The sequence below is a fragment of the Aulonocara stuartgranti genome (assembly GCF_965226115.1).
Source record: "Aulonocara stuartgranti genome assembly, chromosome: 2".
Classification (NCBI taxonomy): Eukaryota; Metazoa; Chordata; class Actinopteri; order Cichliformes; family Cichlidae; genus Aulonocara; species Aulonocara stuartgranti.
In genome coordinates, this window is record NC_138940.1 from 5,795,268 (window position 1) to 5,814,273 (window position 19,006).

The 19,006-nt window shown below is 39.6% G+C and overlaps 1 protein-coding gene across 5 annotated transcripts in view; it reads left to right on the plus strand.

The window, feature by feature from the left end:
* Positions 1 to 1,136: 1,136 nt before the first annotated feature.
* The window catches only part of gria2b (glutamate receptor, ionotropic, AMPA 2b), a 53,867-nt gene continuing 35,997 nt past the window's right edge, over positions 1,137 to 19,006 (plus strand). For 2 of the 5 annotated variants that reach the window (XM_082506061.1, XM_082506060.1), the window contains exons 1-2: positions 1,138 to 1,525; positions 1,666 to 1,806. In XM_082506061.1, the coding sequence (XP_082362187.1) occupies positions 1,441 to 1,525; positions 1,666 to 1,806 (226 nt within the window). In that variant the 5' untranslated portion in view covers positions 1,138 to 1,440. Of the gene's footprint in view, positions 1,526 to 1,665; positions 1,807 to 19,006 lie in introns of all 5 variants that reach the window. The other 3 variants (XM_082506058.1, XM_082506059.1, XM_082506062.1) reach the window with 2 other exon arrangements.

The following is a 19,006-nucleotide window of genomic DNA, read 5'->3' on the forward strand; positions in this document are numbered from 1 at the left end:
TTGGCCTTGTACGTGCTGTAGATGAGGCTTGTTTTTTTTAAGTGACCAACTATATTCGAATGTCTTAATCCAAGCTGTCTAATATACATATGTGATATTTGTCATTCAAAACAGTGACTGACAAATACAGTCAAAACAGTGTCCTGTAAATATGTATTAAAGGTCTATATTGGATAAACTACATGTAGACTTTTGTAACCCTTACTAATGTTAATATAAATCCTTTTGTGTAACTACATAAAGTACACTTGTATAGTCTTAAAATCTAAAATATATCGTCACATCCATATTTCTCATGCCTTTTGGATATCGTCAGTGATTGCTGGAACTAGCTGGAGCTAAGTACTACAGTGGTCTGAAGAGATATCTTTCTTTGTGATCACTTAATGAAAATTCCCACAGTGAACACAGATTAACTGATTACCTAATTAACAGAAAAATCAATCAGTGGTTTTGCTGATATTGACTGAAAAGATGTTTAGTTTTGGAGAAGGTTTAAATGTTTAGATATTTGTAGTTGTTTTGAGTCCAGCAGTAGCCCTTTTCGAGATAACATCACAAAATTACAACTTCTTTGTTTCCTTTTTCTTATTGTAAACTGAATATCTTAATGTTATGTTTATGTTTATATGCACTTGAGTTAAAGTGGTTATGAAAATAGCAGTAAAATGCCCAAAATGCACACTTTAAACATATATGTGTGTGGAGAAAGTAGATGTGATGATCTAATGTAAAAAAGCATATGAGTGTATGGAAATTGTACTAAAATCTGCTTTTATACTGGAAGTCTGTTTGTTGGTTTATTGAAGGTTCATTTAACATAAACTTGGTGGCAACGATGCTGAAAAGTGGACAGACTTTAAAATGAATTGGGACACTAACAAAGGAAAGTTGAAACGTACATCAGGAAACGAAAATAAAGTGTCACTTATAACTCTCGAATGTTGTGAATAAAGCATATTTGTAAATGTAACTTCTTATTTTTGCAATGTTAGGAAAAAAGAGAAGATTACATTGTTTAGAAGAAGCGCTTTTTCAAAGTGTTGTGTGCTCTCTTGTCGCCAAGTGGCTCATTCTCGGCTTTTTCCGTCTCTGTCCGCCTTCTCATTAACATTCCTCACTTGTGGGTGTGATGCTGAGAAGATCTCCTGCTCGCCGAGCGGAGACGCGCAGTGTGCCTGTGCGTTAGAGGAGGTATCAGCTGGCGGCAGGAGGGGAGCGACGAGGAGGAGCGGAAGAAGAAACGGCAAACCTACGTTGCAGGCGACCATTCCTTCACTGCCGGTGTCCTTTCACTGCTAGCCACCTGCAGAAAACGGTCCTTTTCTATTTTTTTTCTCCCCAAGACTGAAGGTGTCCAATATGTCTGGGATCTAATATCTCTGGAGAAACAGAGGAATATCACAATACCTTAGTGGATGTGGACACTAAACTGTCGACATGGAAATGATAGTGAATTTATTCGTTTCACTTCTCCTGGTTTTATGGGGATGCGCGCTTGGAGGCTCGCCCAGTGTTCAGATTGGTAAGCACCCATTAGTTCAACCGAAAAAGCCAGTTAGCTACAAACATTTTTGTGCGCAAAAACCTGTGAAATTGGTTCTAAATATGTTGTATTAATCAAATATTTACCAGTGTAAAAAAGATTATTTGTATTTATTTCAGGGGGACTTTTTCCAAGGGGCGCGGATCAAGAATACAGCGCGTTTCGGATAGGAATGGTTCAGTTTGGCACCTCGGAATTCAGACTGACGCCTCATATTGACAATTTGGAAGTGGCAAACAGTTTCGCTGTTACCAATTGTTGTAAGTTAAACATATTTTAAGTGTACTTTTATTGAAAGAAGCATTCAATGTCATCTGTGATATAATCTCCACCGCTGTGCTGTTTACCATAAGAGTTTGGATACACGTTATCAGCTCTTAGGATGTAATGATCTGAGCTGTCTAATCTATATTCTGTCAGCAAACACATCCAGACTGTGAGCTGTGTAGTTGAGGATGAACGAGGCTCGTGTAGGCAGGGGAAAGTTGGTTTCCACAGAAACAGTCGGTCACATCCATCCCATTTTCATTTCTTCAGATTTAGAGATCAAACAGACTGTACTGCAAGAATATCGATCCTAATATTTATTATGATCCTGCTTTCATGCAAACCAACTTATTTTTTCGAAAGTAACTGAAGATAAGGGGGTGGTAGAACTAGACTTAATTTCAGTATTCTCTGATCTGTTTCTTGTAACAAATGACATTTTAAGCAGCCACCTTCATTACTTTATATTTAATGTTCACTGAAAGGATCAACTATACTGAAGATAGACAGGTTAACTGGATCGGTATGCATTCGCTGTTTTCCTCTTTCATCTTTCAAGACGAAATCTGAGATGTAGGACTTGCTGAGACTGACGTTTTTTCATTGGTTACCGCTGTCACGTCTTTTCTGAGCCCAGAAAGAGCGGTGCTCAACCATTGTTTGTTCATATAGCCTTTGACTGCGCTTCAGGCATTGCCTAGCGACTAGGCGAAGCTTTAACATTCCCATTGAGAACTAATGATACCACGAGGCAGCGAAAACGTCAAAGGTTCTTGTGAAAAACAGGACAATAGCTCTCGATGAAATTTGAATCACGACATTCGAATTGTCTGCCACATTAATCTCTAATACTTCTTCTTTTTCGACGAGACGTCAGTAAACCGAGTTTTGTGATTAACATGCATTTACTGCTTTAAAAAAATCCATGGCCCTTTTAAGCTTTATTTCCTTGATAGGTTCGGAGGTCGCTATTTTAACAGCCACAGTTCATACATTTCATTAAGCGGTTGCCAAGCGACTGCTCCTCTCAACAGTCCCTTAAACATAAATCAAACGCTTCTGATTGGTGCGCGCATCGGTCCAATCGATTTCATTACCATATAAAAGCTTCCTGCTTAGAGATCCTCACTGCGCGTGACAGATCACAGTGAGAGTCATGTTGATGATTGAATTGTTTACAGCAGTCTATATAAACCACTGTTGTTTAGCTGACTTGGTTTAAATGCATCTCACACGTACAATTTTTTGTGCAAAGTATATCCTGTGTGCATTCTTTGTACCCACCCCCACCACACAGACATAAACACACACACTTTACATACTTTACTCTTGAAGTTTGTCTATGTTGTGCCACATATATATTAATCTGAGCGATTAGATGGGACCAATCGTGTTTTGGAAAACTATATGCAAACTATATATCTACTTATAATAAAAACATGGAGTGACCCGCACCTGTTTACTTGTTTAACTTAGGCTAATGTGTGGGCAAATGAACTGATTCTCATTATTTTAAATGAAGTAAACAGAACTTATCGCTGACTAGAAGGAAAACAATGGGCTGCAAGATTTGCACTGAGTTAATCTTTTAGTTAAGCACAGTATTTATTTATCCTTGTAGTTAATTTAATGGACTTCCTGCATGATGTTTCGTCATCTCGTGCAGTTTCAGATGGTAGTAGAGACTATGACCTTGGTTCACATCCACAGTGACTTCAGTTCATTTACTGCTGGTCCAGGATTGAACTAAAAAAGTACTGAAAGATGCATAAAGTTAGCAGTGACCCTGAAGGGTGAACAAATGGTTACACAAAATAGCAAATAAATGGATAGATGTAGACTGTGTTATGCTGGACAAAGGAAGTCACACTGTATACTAAAATGGGGACACATTTATTCAGAGGTTTTGTGTCTCATACATAGTTGCATGCATCTGGTGATACCAGATTGCGTGTGTATAAACTCCATCAACTGACTTTTTGAGTGGGAGTGAGAATGAGAAAAGGTAGGACTGGCTGGGGTAAGGCGTGGGGGGGGGGGGGGGGGGGGTCGCATTTAATCCAGTAGATGGCAGTGTGCCCCACAGTCCGCCTCCATCTGTAATTACAGCACATTAATGCCACCACCTTGTCTTTTGTTAGCTATACTTTATGAAACACATGCAGGGGAGAATAATGGGAGACACAATAAAGCCAATTCTCAATCCTGAAATCTAAAACATTGTAACAAAAGGTTTTTATAAGCTGTATGTTTAGTTCTGTGAATGCAATAATCAGACTCTTCTAATCTCAAACCAGAAAAGTACATTAGTCTTTAATAACGAGGGGAAAATGAAAGACAATATCCAGCTATATATAAATCGATCTTAGTGGACTACAGTATGTACCCTGAGAGACAGATTAGCTTTAAAATGTGTTCCCTCAATGTGAAAGTAGATAATGTCATCAGCTACAAAAAGAGCGCTAAAATTTACTTGGCACACAATGTGTTTTGCATTTTTCATATGAGATATATTCTAATGTTCACATATCATATTTGAGGTAACTGGCTACTGTATTGGTGGATAAAGTATCTTCTTTTATTTCCTTGCAATATGTGGGACTCAATATATGGACTGGTATCTCTCACACTGTGGCTGTACTTCTGGGCACCAGCATACTTCATCAATGTAGTGTGTCGGAGACAGTGGGAGGGAGGATGATACATTCCTCCATCAATAACACTTCATCTGGTCAGGCTGGCATCTGCTGCCAAGACTAGGGGAGTTGTTGTTACCGTGTTATGTGTTTGTGTGTGTGTAGTCAGGTTGGTGTGCTGTCTACCCAAAGCAATAAAATTAAAAAAAAATGTTCGAACACTGTAGATTATAACCAGCTGTCTGTCCCCACATGACATACACACCCTGAAACTCTTCATCACTGGTAAAGAAATAATGAGGAAAGAAAAGGAAAAATGGTTGACTCATACTAGGACAAGTCAAAACAAAGATTCCAATTTCTGCCCATTTTTATCCATTCAGTAAAAAAAAAAGTTTCTCTAGTTTATTTATAATTATAGATCCATGATGTGATAAGTAATTGGGAACGTTACCATAAACGAGACCTGTGTAAATATGTATCTTTTGTTATTGTATTTTTTTTTACGTAATTGCATCTTTTATTGTGTCATAACTCTTGTGTCTACCTTTGATTACAGACATGGAACAAGTCAAAGCAACATTGACATTATGTATTTCCTTTATACCTTCATGAGATAACATTAGCATTCTGTCCCAGTCCCAAGAAAATATATATCCAATTTTTTAGCTTCCCTTTTGCCTTTGAAAAACATGAAGCAAGTAATTTAAAGGGAGATTCATTAATGGCTGAACAGCTCACAGACATACATACTTTTAAGTGAGTTTTGAGTGGGTTAAAAGTGGCTGCATATTAGGGAGTCACAAACAAAACTCCATCTCAAGCAGCTACAGTTTGCAGCTTTGTCAATGATAGTGCAAAATATCACACCCTCTATGACAACTTTTTAGTTACTTGTACGTGAGAACTCACACCACATAATCTTTCTGGTTTTTTCTCTCCTGCCTTCACAAGCAGTGCGCTGGAGTACTGAAAGCCAGTTTGGACATAGCAAACAATTTATTCCAAATAACATAACCAATTAATACTAACAGGGCAAAGTTGTACAGGGAGCAATTATAGTCCATTCACATATGCACTCTCAGTGAACTCTCTTACCCATTACATTATCTTTTGTCACACCTGTTTAAATAATCAATGCTACTTTTTGCTTCTCTCTTATTTCCCATGGGGCTGCTACAGTAGTGGCTCCACATATTTGATCTGGGACAGATTTCATGCCAGATGCCCTTTCTGACTCAATCTTTCAATTTATCTGGGCTCGGGACTAGCAGTATAGTGACCCCTGAGGGTGGGTTTGTGCCTACTCCTGGTCACCTGGTCTTGATCTGGAGATTAACTAAGAAACTAAGGTTTATTAAGGAATTCCACAGGTTCTGTGCTGGGACTAATAATACGTAGAGTATACATATTTCTGTTAGGGATTATTATTAGAAGAAATACCATACATGTTCATTGGTATGCTGATGACACTCACCTTTATGAAGCTGATGACATACACCAGTTAGTTAAAGACAAAGACCTGGATGGCTTCTAATTTCCTGCTTTTAAATTCAGATAAAACTGAAGTCATTGTACTTAGCCCAAAAAATATTAGAAAAATATATTAGTAATATGGCGACTAACTAGATATTTACTTTGGATGACATTACCATAGCCCTGAGTAACACTGTGAGGAATCATTTTTGATTCATTTTGACAAAATATGTCCTTCAATGCACATATTAAAAAAATATGTTATACTGCCTTGCATTTGTGCAATATCTTTAAAGCTTGAGTATTGTAATTCATTATTATCAGGTTGTTCTAAAAGCTTTCTAAAAAGCCTTCAGCTCAGTGAGAGTACTAAGGGACTAAAAAGAGAGAGCATATTTCTCTCCTGTTAGACTCTATTCATTGGTTCTCTGTTAAATACAGAATTGATTTGCTTTATTTTTTCACTCATTATGGGTTTACACACCAGTTTGCACTCTGACCGTCTCATACATCTTTTGTCCTTTCTCCATCTCACCACACCCAACTGGTCACGGCAGATGGCTGCCCCCTTTCCTTTATGAGGGTTTATGAGGGTTCATGTTGAGGTTGTATTATTTCTGACACAATTTTAGAGCAGTTCATTATACCCTAAACAGACAAAGAAGTCCTAGCTGTAAATTCATGTGCTGAAGCTGGAAAATATCAGTGTGAAATGAAAAATTTGGCACACTGGAAGACGTTGCAGCTCATTTGGTCTTTATCAATGTTTGTCAGACTCAGTGTAGAAATGCTAGTATATAACAGTAAGCCAAAAGTTGGTATTAGCTAGCCATTAGTATTATTTTAACTGAAACATTTCTGCAAAGCCTTGTCTCAGCAGTTTTCTTCATGATAATTTTCTTTCTTTTGACTTGAAGAGCCTTTTTTCATTGGCTTCAAAACTTATTTGAAGTTAAGAGCATCACAGTTAATAGCCACAAGACAGACTGTTATTTATCCCTGTGCACTTGAAAAGGAACCATCCAATGTGAAAGTAGAATTTAAAAAAACCCCGCTAAAACTATTTATAAATCCAGTAGTATTTAGCAGGTTAAAGACATTCATTTAAAGAATACTCCAAAAGGTTGTGGCCCTAATAACTTGGAGTAATTCCACTATTGCCATTGCTAGGATAATCCATCTTTTCTGGCTCAGCCTTCTGGTTTTATAGTGTTAATGATAATCTTTATGTGTGTTTACTTAATTTCAGTTCAAATGCTTCCATTGTATATTCTTGAGCTGTTATTTCTGTTCCCTACGTCTTTTCAAGCAAACTGCTTTTCTAAGACCAATGGAAGAGTTTGAGGGCACTGACAGCCAGCTGGTGATTTTAACACTTCAAAGTTCTTGTTTGTCATGGTTGAATCATGTCATACTGTAATTTCATGCATCTGAATGCACACAGCATTTCTGGGACGAACATATTCAGGGACCTGGCTGAATGATCAAAAGCCTAAACCGGCCATACATGCACTGTGGTGAATTGGTTATAGCCAATTTATTGTTCACGCTTAATTAAGTGCATTCTCCTCCATTTCAGAGAGTGCTGTGAAATATTAAATAGGCCTGGGAGCTGGCCGGTCAGAAAATGAGGCTAAAAACCCTCTGTGGATCTTAGCTTGCCCTGAATACAGCCCTCAACCAAGCCCTTATGACTGTGTTCTCAAAAAATACAAGCTTGAAATATTATGTGTTACAGTGTAATTCAAAGTTCTTAGCTGGAAGTTTCCAAGTTATTTCATTGACTTTTATTATCATAACTCAGTCTTAAACTCCTGTGGTGTTTTGCATTTCACTCACTGCATCAGTGATAAGTCTTAAACAGTTTGCATTAATTTAACTAATAAATAAACATTTCCTACATGTGTGGTAATAATAACTGGATTGATATGATTTGATGAATATGATTGCCACTCTCCTGTCTGAAAGCCTGCTAGAATCTAAGCAACTAAGTCATGTGAGCTGATGAAACAGTCATGAAATACTGTTATGAAACATCTGAGCTTGTAAATGTTCCAGATCCATTCATTGAGTAATTTAATGCAAATTTATGCTATAACATTGACATTACCTTGTGCTATACAGTAGTAAATCATGTAAAGCAACATGATACAACACATTTTAACATGTATGAATGTCAAGAAGGAAAATAATTTTATGCACCGTGTCATTTGCGTGAAGTATTCTACTGAGAAAAAGACTGCAACTCCTGAGAATGGCTTCATTTTCATATACAGTGACTCCGCCTTCCACCACCCCCACTCACTTGTGCTATTTAAAACAGTTTTGACATTGTGTCTTTGTGAAGGGTTACACACTTTGAATTGGTGCCAGTGAATATTCAATGTGAAATACACTCAACAAAAATATAAACGCAACACCTTTGTTACTGCTCCCATTCCCCATGGGATGGACGTAGAGACCTAGAATTCATTCCAGATACACAATATAACCATCCCTCCCAAACAGTGGTCACAAATCAGTCCAAATGTGTGGTAGTGGGCACATCTGCCATATTGAGATAATCCATCCCACCTCACAGGTGTGCCACATCAGGATGCTGATCTGACATCATGAATAGTGCACAGGTGTACCTCAGACTGCCCACAACAAAAGGCCACCCTGGAATGTGCAGTTTTTTGCGCTATTGGGGGTCTGGGGACCCAGAACCGGTCAGTATCTGGTGTGACCACCATTTGCCTCATGCAGTGCAACACATCGTCGCATGGAGTCTATCAGATTGTCAATTGTGGCCTGTGGAATGTTGGTCCACTCCACTTCAATGGCTGTGCGAGGTTGTTGGATATTCGTGGGAACTGGTACACGCTGTCGTATACGCCGGTCAAGCACATCCCGAACATGCTCAATGGGTGACATGTCCGGTGAGTATGCTGGCCATGCAAGAACTGGGACATTCTCAGCTGCCATCTGCCCTGAACAATGTGAACCATGATTCATCCGTGAAGCGCACACCTCTCCAACGTGCCAGACGCCATCGAATGTGAGCACAAGTCTGTTACGGCGACGAGCTGGAGTCAGGTCAAGACCCCGATGAGGACGACGGGCATGCAGTTGAGCGTCCCTGAGACGGTTTCTGACAGTTTGTGCAGAAGTTGTTTGGTTGTGCAAACCAATTGTTCCAGCAGCTGTCTGGGTGGCTGGTCTCAGACGATCTTGGAGGTGAACCTGCTGGATGTGGAGGTCCTGGGCTGGTGTGGTTACACGTGGTCTGCGGTTGTGAGGCCGGTTGGATGTGCTGCCATATTCTCTGAAACGCCTGTGGAGACGGCTTATGGTTGAGAAATGAACATTCAATGCACGGGCGACAGATCTGGTTGACATTCCTGCTGTCAGCATGCCAATTGCACGCTCCCTCATTGCTTGTGGCATCTGTGGCATTTTGGTGTGAGACAAAACTGCACATTCCAGGGTGGCCTTTTGTTGTGGGCAGTCTGAGGTACACCTGTGCACTACTCATGATGTCAGATCAGCATCCTGATGTGGCACACCTGTGAGGTGGGATGGATTATCTCAATATAGCAGATGTGCCCACTACCACACATTTGGACTGATGTGTGACCACTGTTTGGGAGGGATGGTTATATTGTGTATCTGGAATGAATTCTAGGTCTCTACGTCCATCCCATGGGGAATGGGAGCAGTAACAAAGGTGTTGCGTTTATATTTTTGTTGAGTGTACATAATACTCTTAGTTTAAAAGGAAGCACACTAAAGTTGTGAACTTCCACAGGCCTTGGCTTTTAACAACAGAGAAAGCATTAAAAAGCAAGATTTAGATTGCAGCTGCACTTCTTTCATGGGATTTGATGTCTTCATCACTATTGGGGATTTTCATGCAAATTTGACTATTTTTGACAAGCACCTCTGTTAAGCACAAGGCTGTTCTGTTGTGCAGACATGACAAAAAGTCAAACTTAGTGTGCTGACACAACACTGGACCAAATATTAATATTTGCTTAGAAGTATTTGTTTGTATAGATGAAAAATAAATACAATGATATAAATGTGTTAATGTATTAAATATAAGTAGGACACTAATATGGTATAAACTTTGATCATTCTGGAGGGACTTGGTCTACAGCCATTTTTCTTACTCTTTGTCTTTCATAAAATAAGGGCAGCTTAATGTAGAAAATTTAGAAAGTAAGAAAAAATGATACAAATATGAACCCTGGATATGTAAAATGAAACCACAGAATATAAACTGTCATGGCTCTGTTTTATCAGATGTTTTACCCTGACTTCCTTTCAGATAGAAACCGTGAAATCAGAAAATATCAGATAATTTATTCAGCTGCCCCCCTTTTCTAGTGTTTCTCCTGCTGTTTTAAAACAGCAGGGTGGATTGTTGAGCTGCCAAAAATGCAAGGGCGGTTTTCTTATCCTGTATAATTTTGAAATATTTTGGCAGAATATGACTGCTAACATTATACTGTAAGTCTCCACACCAAACTCAGAAACTACCTGTACACAATCAACTTCACTCTTTTCCATTAACTTTATCTTCATGTTGAAATCTGAGCTGAAAGTAGTGAACAGTCTGGAGTTTCTTCTTGCCTTATTATTATGCTCACTGTCTGTCTGCTGCCCAGGCATGTACATGGGCAAGAATATCTGGTACTAGTGTGTCAAGCATGTGTAGGTTTGTTTGCCCACTTTTTCATACACCTGTCACACACAATGTTGTCACTGGGCATGTGTGCATATCAAGCTTTTGTTGATGCAGCTTCTGGCTGAAATCCCATCTCTTCTTTCCATTCTCATCATGTTTCTTTATTATTTGTTTTCTTATCTGCTTCTAATGTCCATTAAATTGTTTTGACCTGCTACCCATTTGCTTCCTGCTGAATATTTGGCTGTCCTTGTGACCAATCTCTCATTGAATTTACCATTGTGAGTTTGTCCTTATCTTAACTGTAGGGTTGATGCTGCTGCATATGCTAAGTTGAGCTAGAGCCACTACTGTCCTTGACTTCTGTTAGCATTTCCGAAGTGCCTAGAAACCAACCAGTTTCTAGAAACCAGTGATGTACTGTAAGTCCACATTTCTGTATACACTACTGCTCAAAAGTTTAGGGTCAATTAATTAATTATTTCCTTTTAATATTTTGTATTAGAAGAACTGAGGCTCATTTTCAACGTCACTCCTGTGTTTCATCAGGTCAGGTTAGCATAGTTAAAAATCATTGTAACTAATAAAGACTGGCTAGTTTAGTATTGATATGTTTTGGGATTTGACAATAGTTGTTGTTGATGTCCCTCAGTAATTTAATAATTTTGTAACTAATGATGAGCTTTCAAAGACCAACAGAACAGTCAAAGTTTTTATACAACAGTGTATACTACTCCTTTCACAAACCAGCACTATTGGACACTTATGGGTACTATTAAATGAAACTAACAGATGAGGACCTGTGAGGCATCTGCTTGTTAAACTTGATACTTACTTGTTGGAGTCCCACTTCTCTTTTTATCTCAGTAAAAGACAGATTTTGAAGAGAGTTTTCATACACACCATTGTATAATTTTTTTTGTTATTTTTTTTCTCCACACGTACCATGATAACCATGATTTTTGGGAGCCAGACAACTATGTTATAGTTACTTGAAATGGTCCTCTGCTCACCTACATAGATATTCCACTAAAAAAATGATTAATCATTTATGAAAAATCTATCCACTAATAATGCTTTTTTGGGCAATATTACTGATCAGTGTAATTTTATATTAAAAAAAACCCATATGCTTTACTTAAAATAAAGGAACTTTTAATGTGACCCACTGTCTCTTTATGTTTTCATTGAGAGCTGAGCCAGTAGGCCCGGTAATAAATGTCAACACATTTTGCTGGCAGCTGTAACTTTAAAGTCTCTGCCAGACAATCTTTTGTTAGGTTTAGTATGAAAAATAACAATCATATCATTTAACATATAAGGAAACTAGCCAAAACACGTACGTTATTGACAGTCATTGATAAATGACACATAAAACGTATTTTATTTTAGAGAGTCCATGTAACTGTAACTAATTTAATTTGTTATGATGTAAGCAGGGAAATGCTATCGACACGTGAGAAGAATTTGCATGTCATTTAACCTGTACAGTCAATAATTTATCCTTTTAATCTTCATAAAGCAGTGGGGTAATAGACCAAAACTGCACCTATTAAAACATAAACATAGCAGGGCAATAGGTGAAGATGAATACTCCAACACACCTCTGCATAAAGAGAGAATTTGACATACACTGCATAGTCACTTTGGCAAGATGATTCTCTGTCCAATGAAAGAGGTAGATTAAAGAAACTGCTCAGGGACTGTGGCCTTACAAAACTTTTGATCAGGAAACATATGAAGTTCCTTTAATGGAGACAAACATCAACGCAGAGCAAATCAGCAGGGGGGCGACTGCACTGGTGCATGGCTGAAAACCAAAATCATCTTGTGATAGTTCACTCAACAGCTCAAACACTTATACATGTAAAAGATAAACAGTTTTCAGCAAGCAAGTGTTATGCTTAGAAATAAATATAATAAACCAACATATTCATATGTTCTATGTAAAACAAAGGCTAATATTTATAAGTTAAATGCAAATCTATGTAGCAAAAAACAAAACACAGAAATATTGTTTTTAGCAGTGTAGGCAGGCTTAGTTTCACAATTTCAACCCTTTGGTGCACAAAAAAATTCTACACAACTGTAGAAAAAGTGAACGACAAGCCAACAGCTGCTGAGATGCTTTGGCTACCGTCCAGATGAAACCTTTTGTTTAAGCAGGCAGATCATCAGGGAGCAAGTTGTTACAAGAGTACAATACCGCTGTCTGTAAAACAGACAGCAGTTAACAGCAGTGCTGACAATATAAAGAACTCTTTCAAAGGGATCAAAGCTGCAAATGAAGTGGGCAAAGTGAGCTCTGGTTGAGAGACAGGGCTGGGGAAAAAAAGGCATATGTGCTTTTTCAGCAGGAAACAGAGAATTAATTCCTCTTCTTCATGTGACTAATTTACGCAATTAAATAAATTTCAGTCAGTTACATTAATCAGTGCAATTAATGTAAATAGTATAATCAATTACTTGCTAAGTTTGAGTATTTATCTATCCTTCCTAATAGTTTACAGAGAAAGTATGAAATGCTAAGATCACAAAAACAGACCCAGATTCCCTCCCGCCCCACCACTCTTATCTACCTTTACCCTGAGTCATCATGCCCTTTTTTAAAGGACAAAGCCAGCCTAAAGAAAGTCTGTCCTACATTTACATTACATTTAGATTTTGCTCACTGACACATAACGGTGGAACAATAGAGAGAACAGAGACATCTATAAATGTGCTGCTCTCTAGCTTATCAAACTCTTAAGACATTCTCGTCCTATTGTGTCATTTGCATTCATCATTTTTTTTATTTCTTTATCTTTCCTGTCATTTCAGTTGTATTTTTTTCTTTTAGTCCACACACAAAATGCCCACAAATACACAATCAGATTTAAAAAGCTTGACAAAAACACCCATTAAGAGTAGACAAGGCAACCAGATCAAATCGTAATCCCACAATGATAGGAAGCACAGGTTCTCCTCTATGCATGTTGATGAGTATCCCTCTTAAGCAGTAAACATTATTTGTTGAAATAATGAAAATATTCAGTTAAATGACTTTCACAATGATTGTAATTAGATTTGAAGATTCTTGTAGAAATATAACAGCCACTTGAAGTTCACCTGCGAAAGACTAGCTCCTTTTTAAATGTGTGTTCTTTGTTTTGCTTTGTGTCATGTTCTTTCAGTAAGTTGAACGTTGTTAAATTAGGTCTCAGGAAAAGATGTGCACTACAGGTTGCTGGCAGTTGTCAGGGGGAATCGGTCACAGAGAGGGTGCTGCACCAAAAACCTCAGTGAGATTGGCTTGGTCACTTGCAGATTGCCACAGTCCCTCATAGTTAACATGGAAAATGCTGATTTGTCTGCAAACACTTGCTAACTAACCATCGAGCAGAAGGGAAACTCAAAAAACTTCAGTACATACTGGAAACTGAGAATGCTCGTTTTCTCTTTATGTCTGTCTCCACGTTGGTTGAGTGTGGAGTAAGTGCATATGAGAGCATGAGGGTGGGAATGGATGTTTGTATCTGTGTGTGCCTGTATGTCTGTGTCTATATGTCATGTTGGGTGTCAGGCGCCACCTCTCTGGGGACATCTCAGGCCCTCCAAGGTTTGGAGGCCTATCTCCCCCTACCACCACTTCCCCTGCCAGTGGCGGACCCCCTCAGACATCGGTGCGTTGGTGGTTCTTTGTGTCCGGGGATGGGCGTCCAGTACCCACCGGCTCACTCCTTGGCGGCCGCTTATCGGGGCCTGGAGCCTGGGGCTCGCTCGGGCCACTTCGGAGGTGGGGTGCCCCCGGCCTCTCGGTCTGGGGCTCGGTCACTCAGGCGCAGCTGGCTGCCGGCGGAGCTCACGGGCGCGTCACTGCAACTCCCCCTGGCTTCTGCTCCGCGGCTGCTGAGTGAGCCCTCATCTGGGACTCTCCTCAGCTCTTACTGGGACAGTGGCGCGGCTGCCCCTCTGTTGGTCTTCCTTGGTCTCTTGTGTTCTGGGGGCCTCTGGATGTCTGGAGTTTTGATCTCCTCCACACCTGCTTCACGCCCTGGAGGACGGGGCTGTGGCCCCCCCACACCCTCTAGCAGATTATTACATGAAGGAACCTTTTAAAAAAACAAAAAACAAGCGCGTCCATGCTCACAGGTGTACACACGGGTGATCACACCCACAAACTACACCCTTTTTGGCTCCTACCTCAAAGCACACTGTGTTCTGTTGATCTTATGTGCTGCACAATAATGTTTAACATTTAGTATTTACTGTCATATTCCCATATATCATTGTGATGTTGTTTATTCTATTACTCTTGTTCTCTTCTGCTTGCTTTCTTTTTTCTTTCTCAGCAGGTGATCCAGGTGATTGATATATGCATTTTTTTTTTCTCTGCCCGTTCTGTTGGTTTTTGTCTTTTGCCCTTCTCCCCCGTCCCTCTTCTCAGCTGTTTCTCTTTCCCTCTTTCTTTCTCCCCTTCTTTCCCCCAGTCAAGTCTGTCCCGTATTCAGTAAGTGAAAATAAAATAAACAATAAAAGGTGAATCAAATGGACCATTACGGCAAGGCTGGGATGGTCAATTTGGTAAAGTAAATCCGTTGGGCATCTTTCTTTGCCTTTAGACAACAATTCTGATGGCAAAAGAGCCAAACGGGACAGGCCAAAAAAAAAACACAAAAAAAAAAAAAAAAAAAGCTTGACAAAAACACCCATTAAGAGTAGACAAGGCAACCAGATCAAATCGTAATTCCACAATGATAGGAAGCACAGGTTCTCCTCTATGCATGTTGATGAGTATCCCTCTTAAGCAGTAAACATTATTTGTTGAAATAATGAAAATATTCAGTTAAATGACTTTCACAATGATTGTAATTAGATTTGAAGATTCTTGTAGAAATATAACAGCCACTTGAAGTTCACCTAGCTCCTTTTTAAATGTGTGTTCTTTGTTTTGCTTTGTGTCATGTTCTTTCAGTAAGTTGAACGTTGTTAAATTAGGTCTCAGGAAAAGATGTGCACTACAGGTTGCTGGCAGTTGTCAGGGGGAATCGGTCACAGAGAGGGTGCTGCACCAAAAACCTCAGTGAGATTGGCTTGGTCACTTGCAGTTTGCCACAGTCCCTCATAGTTAACATGGAAAATGCTGATTTGTCTGCAAACACTTGCTAACTAACCATCGAGCAGAAGGGAAACTCAAAAAACTTCAGTACATACTGGAAACTGAGAATGCTCGTTTTCAAGTTAAAGTTACTTTATCTTTACCGTACCACAGAAACCAGCATGTTTCAAAAGGTGCATGTATTACTTTGAAGGTTTCTTGTTACATTTCACTCCTCACAATTTCACGACAGCTCAGAGAGTAGTTTGTGACAACAAGACAAGGCTGTGTTTTCCATACAAATTTTGGGAAACCGTGGCAATTCCAAGGAGGTTTTTAGTGCAGTATTGCATATGTCTTTGTTACCAATTTTACTTAGTGACAGCAAGTGTCCTCCAGCAATCACTTGCCTTTGGGGAATACACATTTTTAGTCCCTAAAGAGTCATGAACCAGTTTCTAGGCATGCATGAGTGTGGCTCTATAATCAGTTTCACAGCAACTGCCAACAACCACTTGTAACAGGTTGTTGAAAACTCATCTTCCCCTAGGAATTAGTGGTTACCAACTCCCAGTTACCAGCTGTTCTCTGCTTGTGTTACCAGGGCTTTAGGTTAGTTTTAAGATAGTTTTGTTAAAGTTTTGAAATGTCCAACTTAACTACTCTCTTAAAAACTGGTTGTCTATATTATTTTCCTGGTAAAACATTCTTTATAATCTGGAGCCTTAGTTGAATAGATGATATAAATAAAGCCATCTTAAATATAATTTTACGTTTCTTCAAAGTTATAGAATTTAAAAAATCTAGTCAGCCCACGTTTCAGAGATACAGTGGTAACAATATGCTCTTCATCAACTGTGATCAATTCTCGATGGCAAAGTGAGATAATCCATAATCATTTTGGATACCCAGCATCTGACTCATGACAAATTTTCCTTCTGCTGTGGTGATACAGTAGTTCCTCTCTCTCACACAGCTAGTTCTCATAATAAAACAGCAAGGGAAAGGGGTGGTGTTAATATTAATGCTGTTGGCACTGCAGTATATAAGCTTTTATAACGGTAGGAGAATTTTTTTTCTTTATTTTTCAGATTATAGATATAGGAGGGGACATCTTGATAGAGATCCAAGGATAAAGCCTTGGTTGCATCTTTTGAGGATAAGAATCTGGGCTCTGTGGATACGATCTGCTAATCTAGGTCTTTTGTGATACTGGTGCAGAGATAAAGTGCTTGCGTTAAAAATAAATTATTAAAACAAGGAAGGATAAGTAAATACAACATAATTCTCATTGACTTTAGGCAGTATTTTTCCCCCCTGAAGTCAGTTTTCTGTGCTGCATGGTTCCATTGATCCCCTATCTAACATGACTATATTTTATATATTAAAGTGTTTTTAGTGTTGGAGACGTAAAATAACAAACACAGTTTCCATACTATATTCAACAAAGACTTCTAACCTCTGTTAATTTTATTTTCAATCATACTAATAGAAGTGGGGAAGGAGGACCCAAACGCAGGGCTCTTGCGATGAACAGTGCATTTTATTTACAGTGGAGTAAATGAGACAACACAATAATCCCCGTGAGCTCCCTCGACTCCTGTGTTGTGTCTTCACCCAAAACTCTGTACTCTGTTCTCACTCCCCGTGCTTGTTGTCCACCTGTGCTCCACTCTCCTCCTCCTGGGGGAAAAACAACAGAGGCAGCCGTCAGGACACCACACTCCAGCAGGCACACACTTACTGCACGTCACTACACTTAGGCAAACTAACTTGTAGTCGACTTCAATCATCCAGCCTCGGTGGGAGCGCCATCATCCTCTTAAATAGCTCCCCCGACGAGCCTCATCAGTAGCAGGTGCGTGGCATGGTCTTCTGGTGTGGCCAGCCCCCTAGCCGGGCCACACAGGTGCCTGTCACCCGGCCTACAGGACACCACCACATCCGCCCACAGACAGGCACACACCCACACCTGCCTAAACATACACGCGTGGAATGCACACACAGACAGCAGCACAGTGCACACACATTTCTACAAAATATAATAAAGTCCATAACTGCTCAGGGACCCTGGGTCGCTCAAGCCCAGGTCCCTGACATTAACTACTGTATCCTCTACTTCAATTTGTATTTCCTTTTAAATGGTGGCTATGATCAGGTTGTTGTTGTAGTTGATGAATATGTGTATAACCCGAACAAGCGGTTGCTGGAGGTTTCTGGCTGTTGCCGGGTGAAGGTCTCCAAGGGTGTGCTGCAACAAAAACCTCCTTGTGATTGCTTTGGTTGTTAGAAAATTGCCACAGTTGCCTTATGTTGGTGTGAAAGAGCTGTCTGCAAACACTTGCTAACTAACCACTTTCAACATAAAAGTACTGCCTTACCACTAAAGACAGTTTGTGTTGCACACTTTGAAGTTTCAGCATAGGGAATAGTTAGTGAGTGTTTGAAGATAAGTCATTATCTTACATACAAGCTTTGGGTGATTGAAGCAACCTGGTCATAACGAAAGCAACTGCATGATAACTGCTTTATAACCAATTTTACTGAGTGACAGCAAGCAACCATTTGCCAAGTGGAATAAACACATTTTTCCCAAGTGATCGGTAGTTGCAAGGGGCTGAGTGACCAGTCTCTAGTAGTTTTAGCAACTGATTTCACAACAACTGGCAGAAACCACTTATTTTTTTCTAGTGACCTGTGGTTGCCAAGCAGTCACCAATCAAACTCTAGGCCTATGTGACTGGGGCCAAAGTAAGGCAATTTGATGACACTGGGGGACTTAGCATCGTCAGCTTGCACATCTGTGAAGGCTCCGTTAACGCTAGTCAGGTTACACAGACATTGGAGTAAAAAGATTTGATGTTTATGAAACATGACAAAGGACAATGGAAGCCCAGAACTGCTTAACTGCTGTAAACCAGTATAAAGAAAGACAGAGGAAATATTATCATTGTACAACTACACTAACCGGTCTTTTTAGTCTCATTTACAAACCGCATTGGTTGTGTCCCGCACCGACTGTGACATCACCATAATCCTGATACTGTTCATACTGACACTTGAGGGCAGGCAGCAGCCTTCTTCTGAACTATAGGTGTCAGCACTCAGAAAAACGTTCCACATCAGCTGGTAAATGATTAGAAAAAATCAAAACAAGAAGCAAACTAGTCAGAAAGTCTCATCATTTCAAGCTGCAGCAGTATCTCTGTCTGTATAACCTGGGGCTCTCTTCAAGTCAGCTGCATCAACTGTGTCGCTTGACAGATTAAAAAAACATGACAACCCTAAATGACACACAGATATGAGATGACTTTTCAGCACAGCTGTTTGCA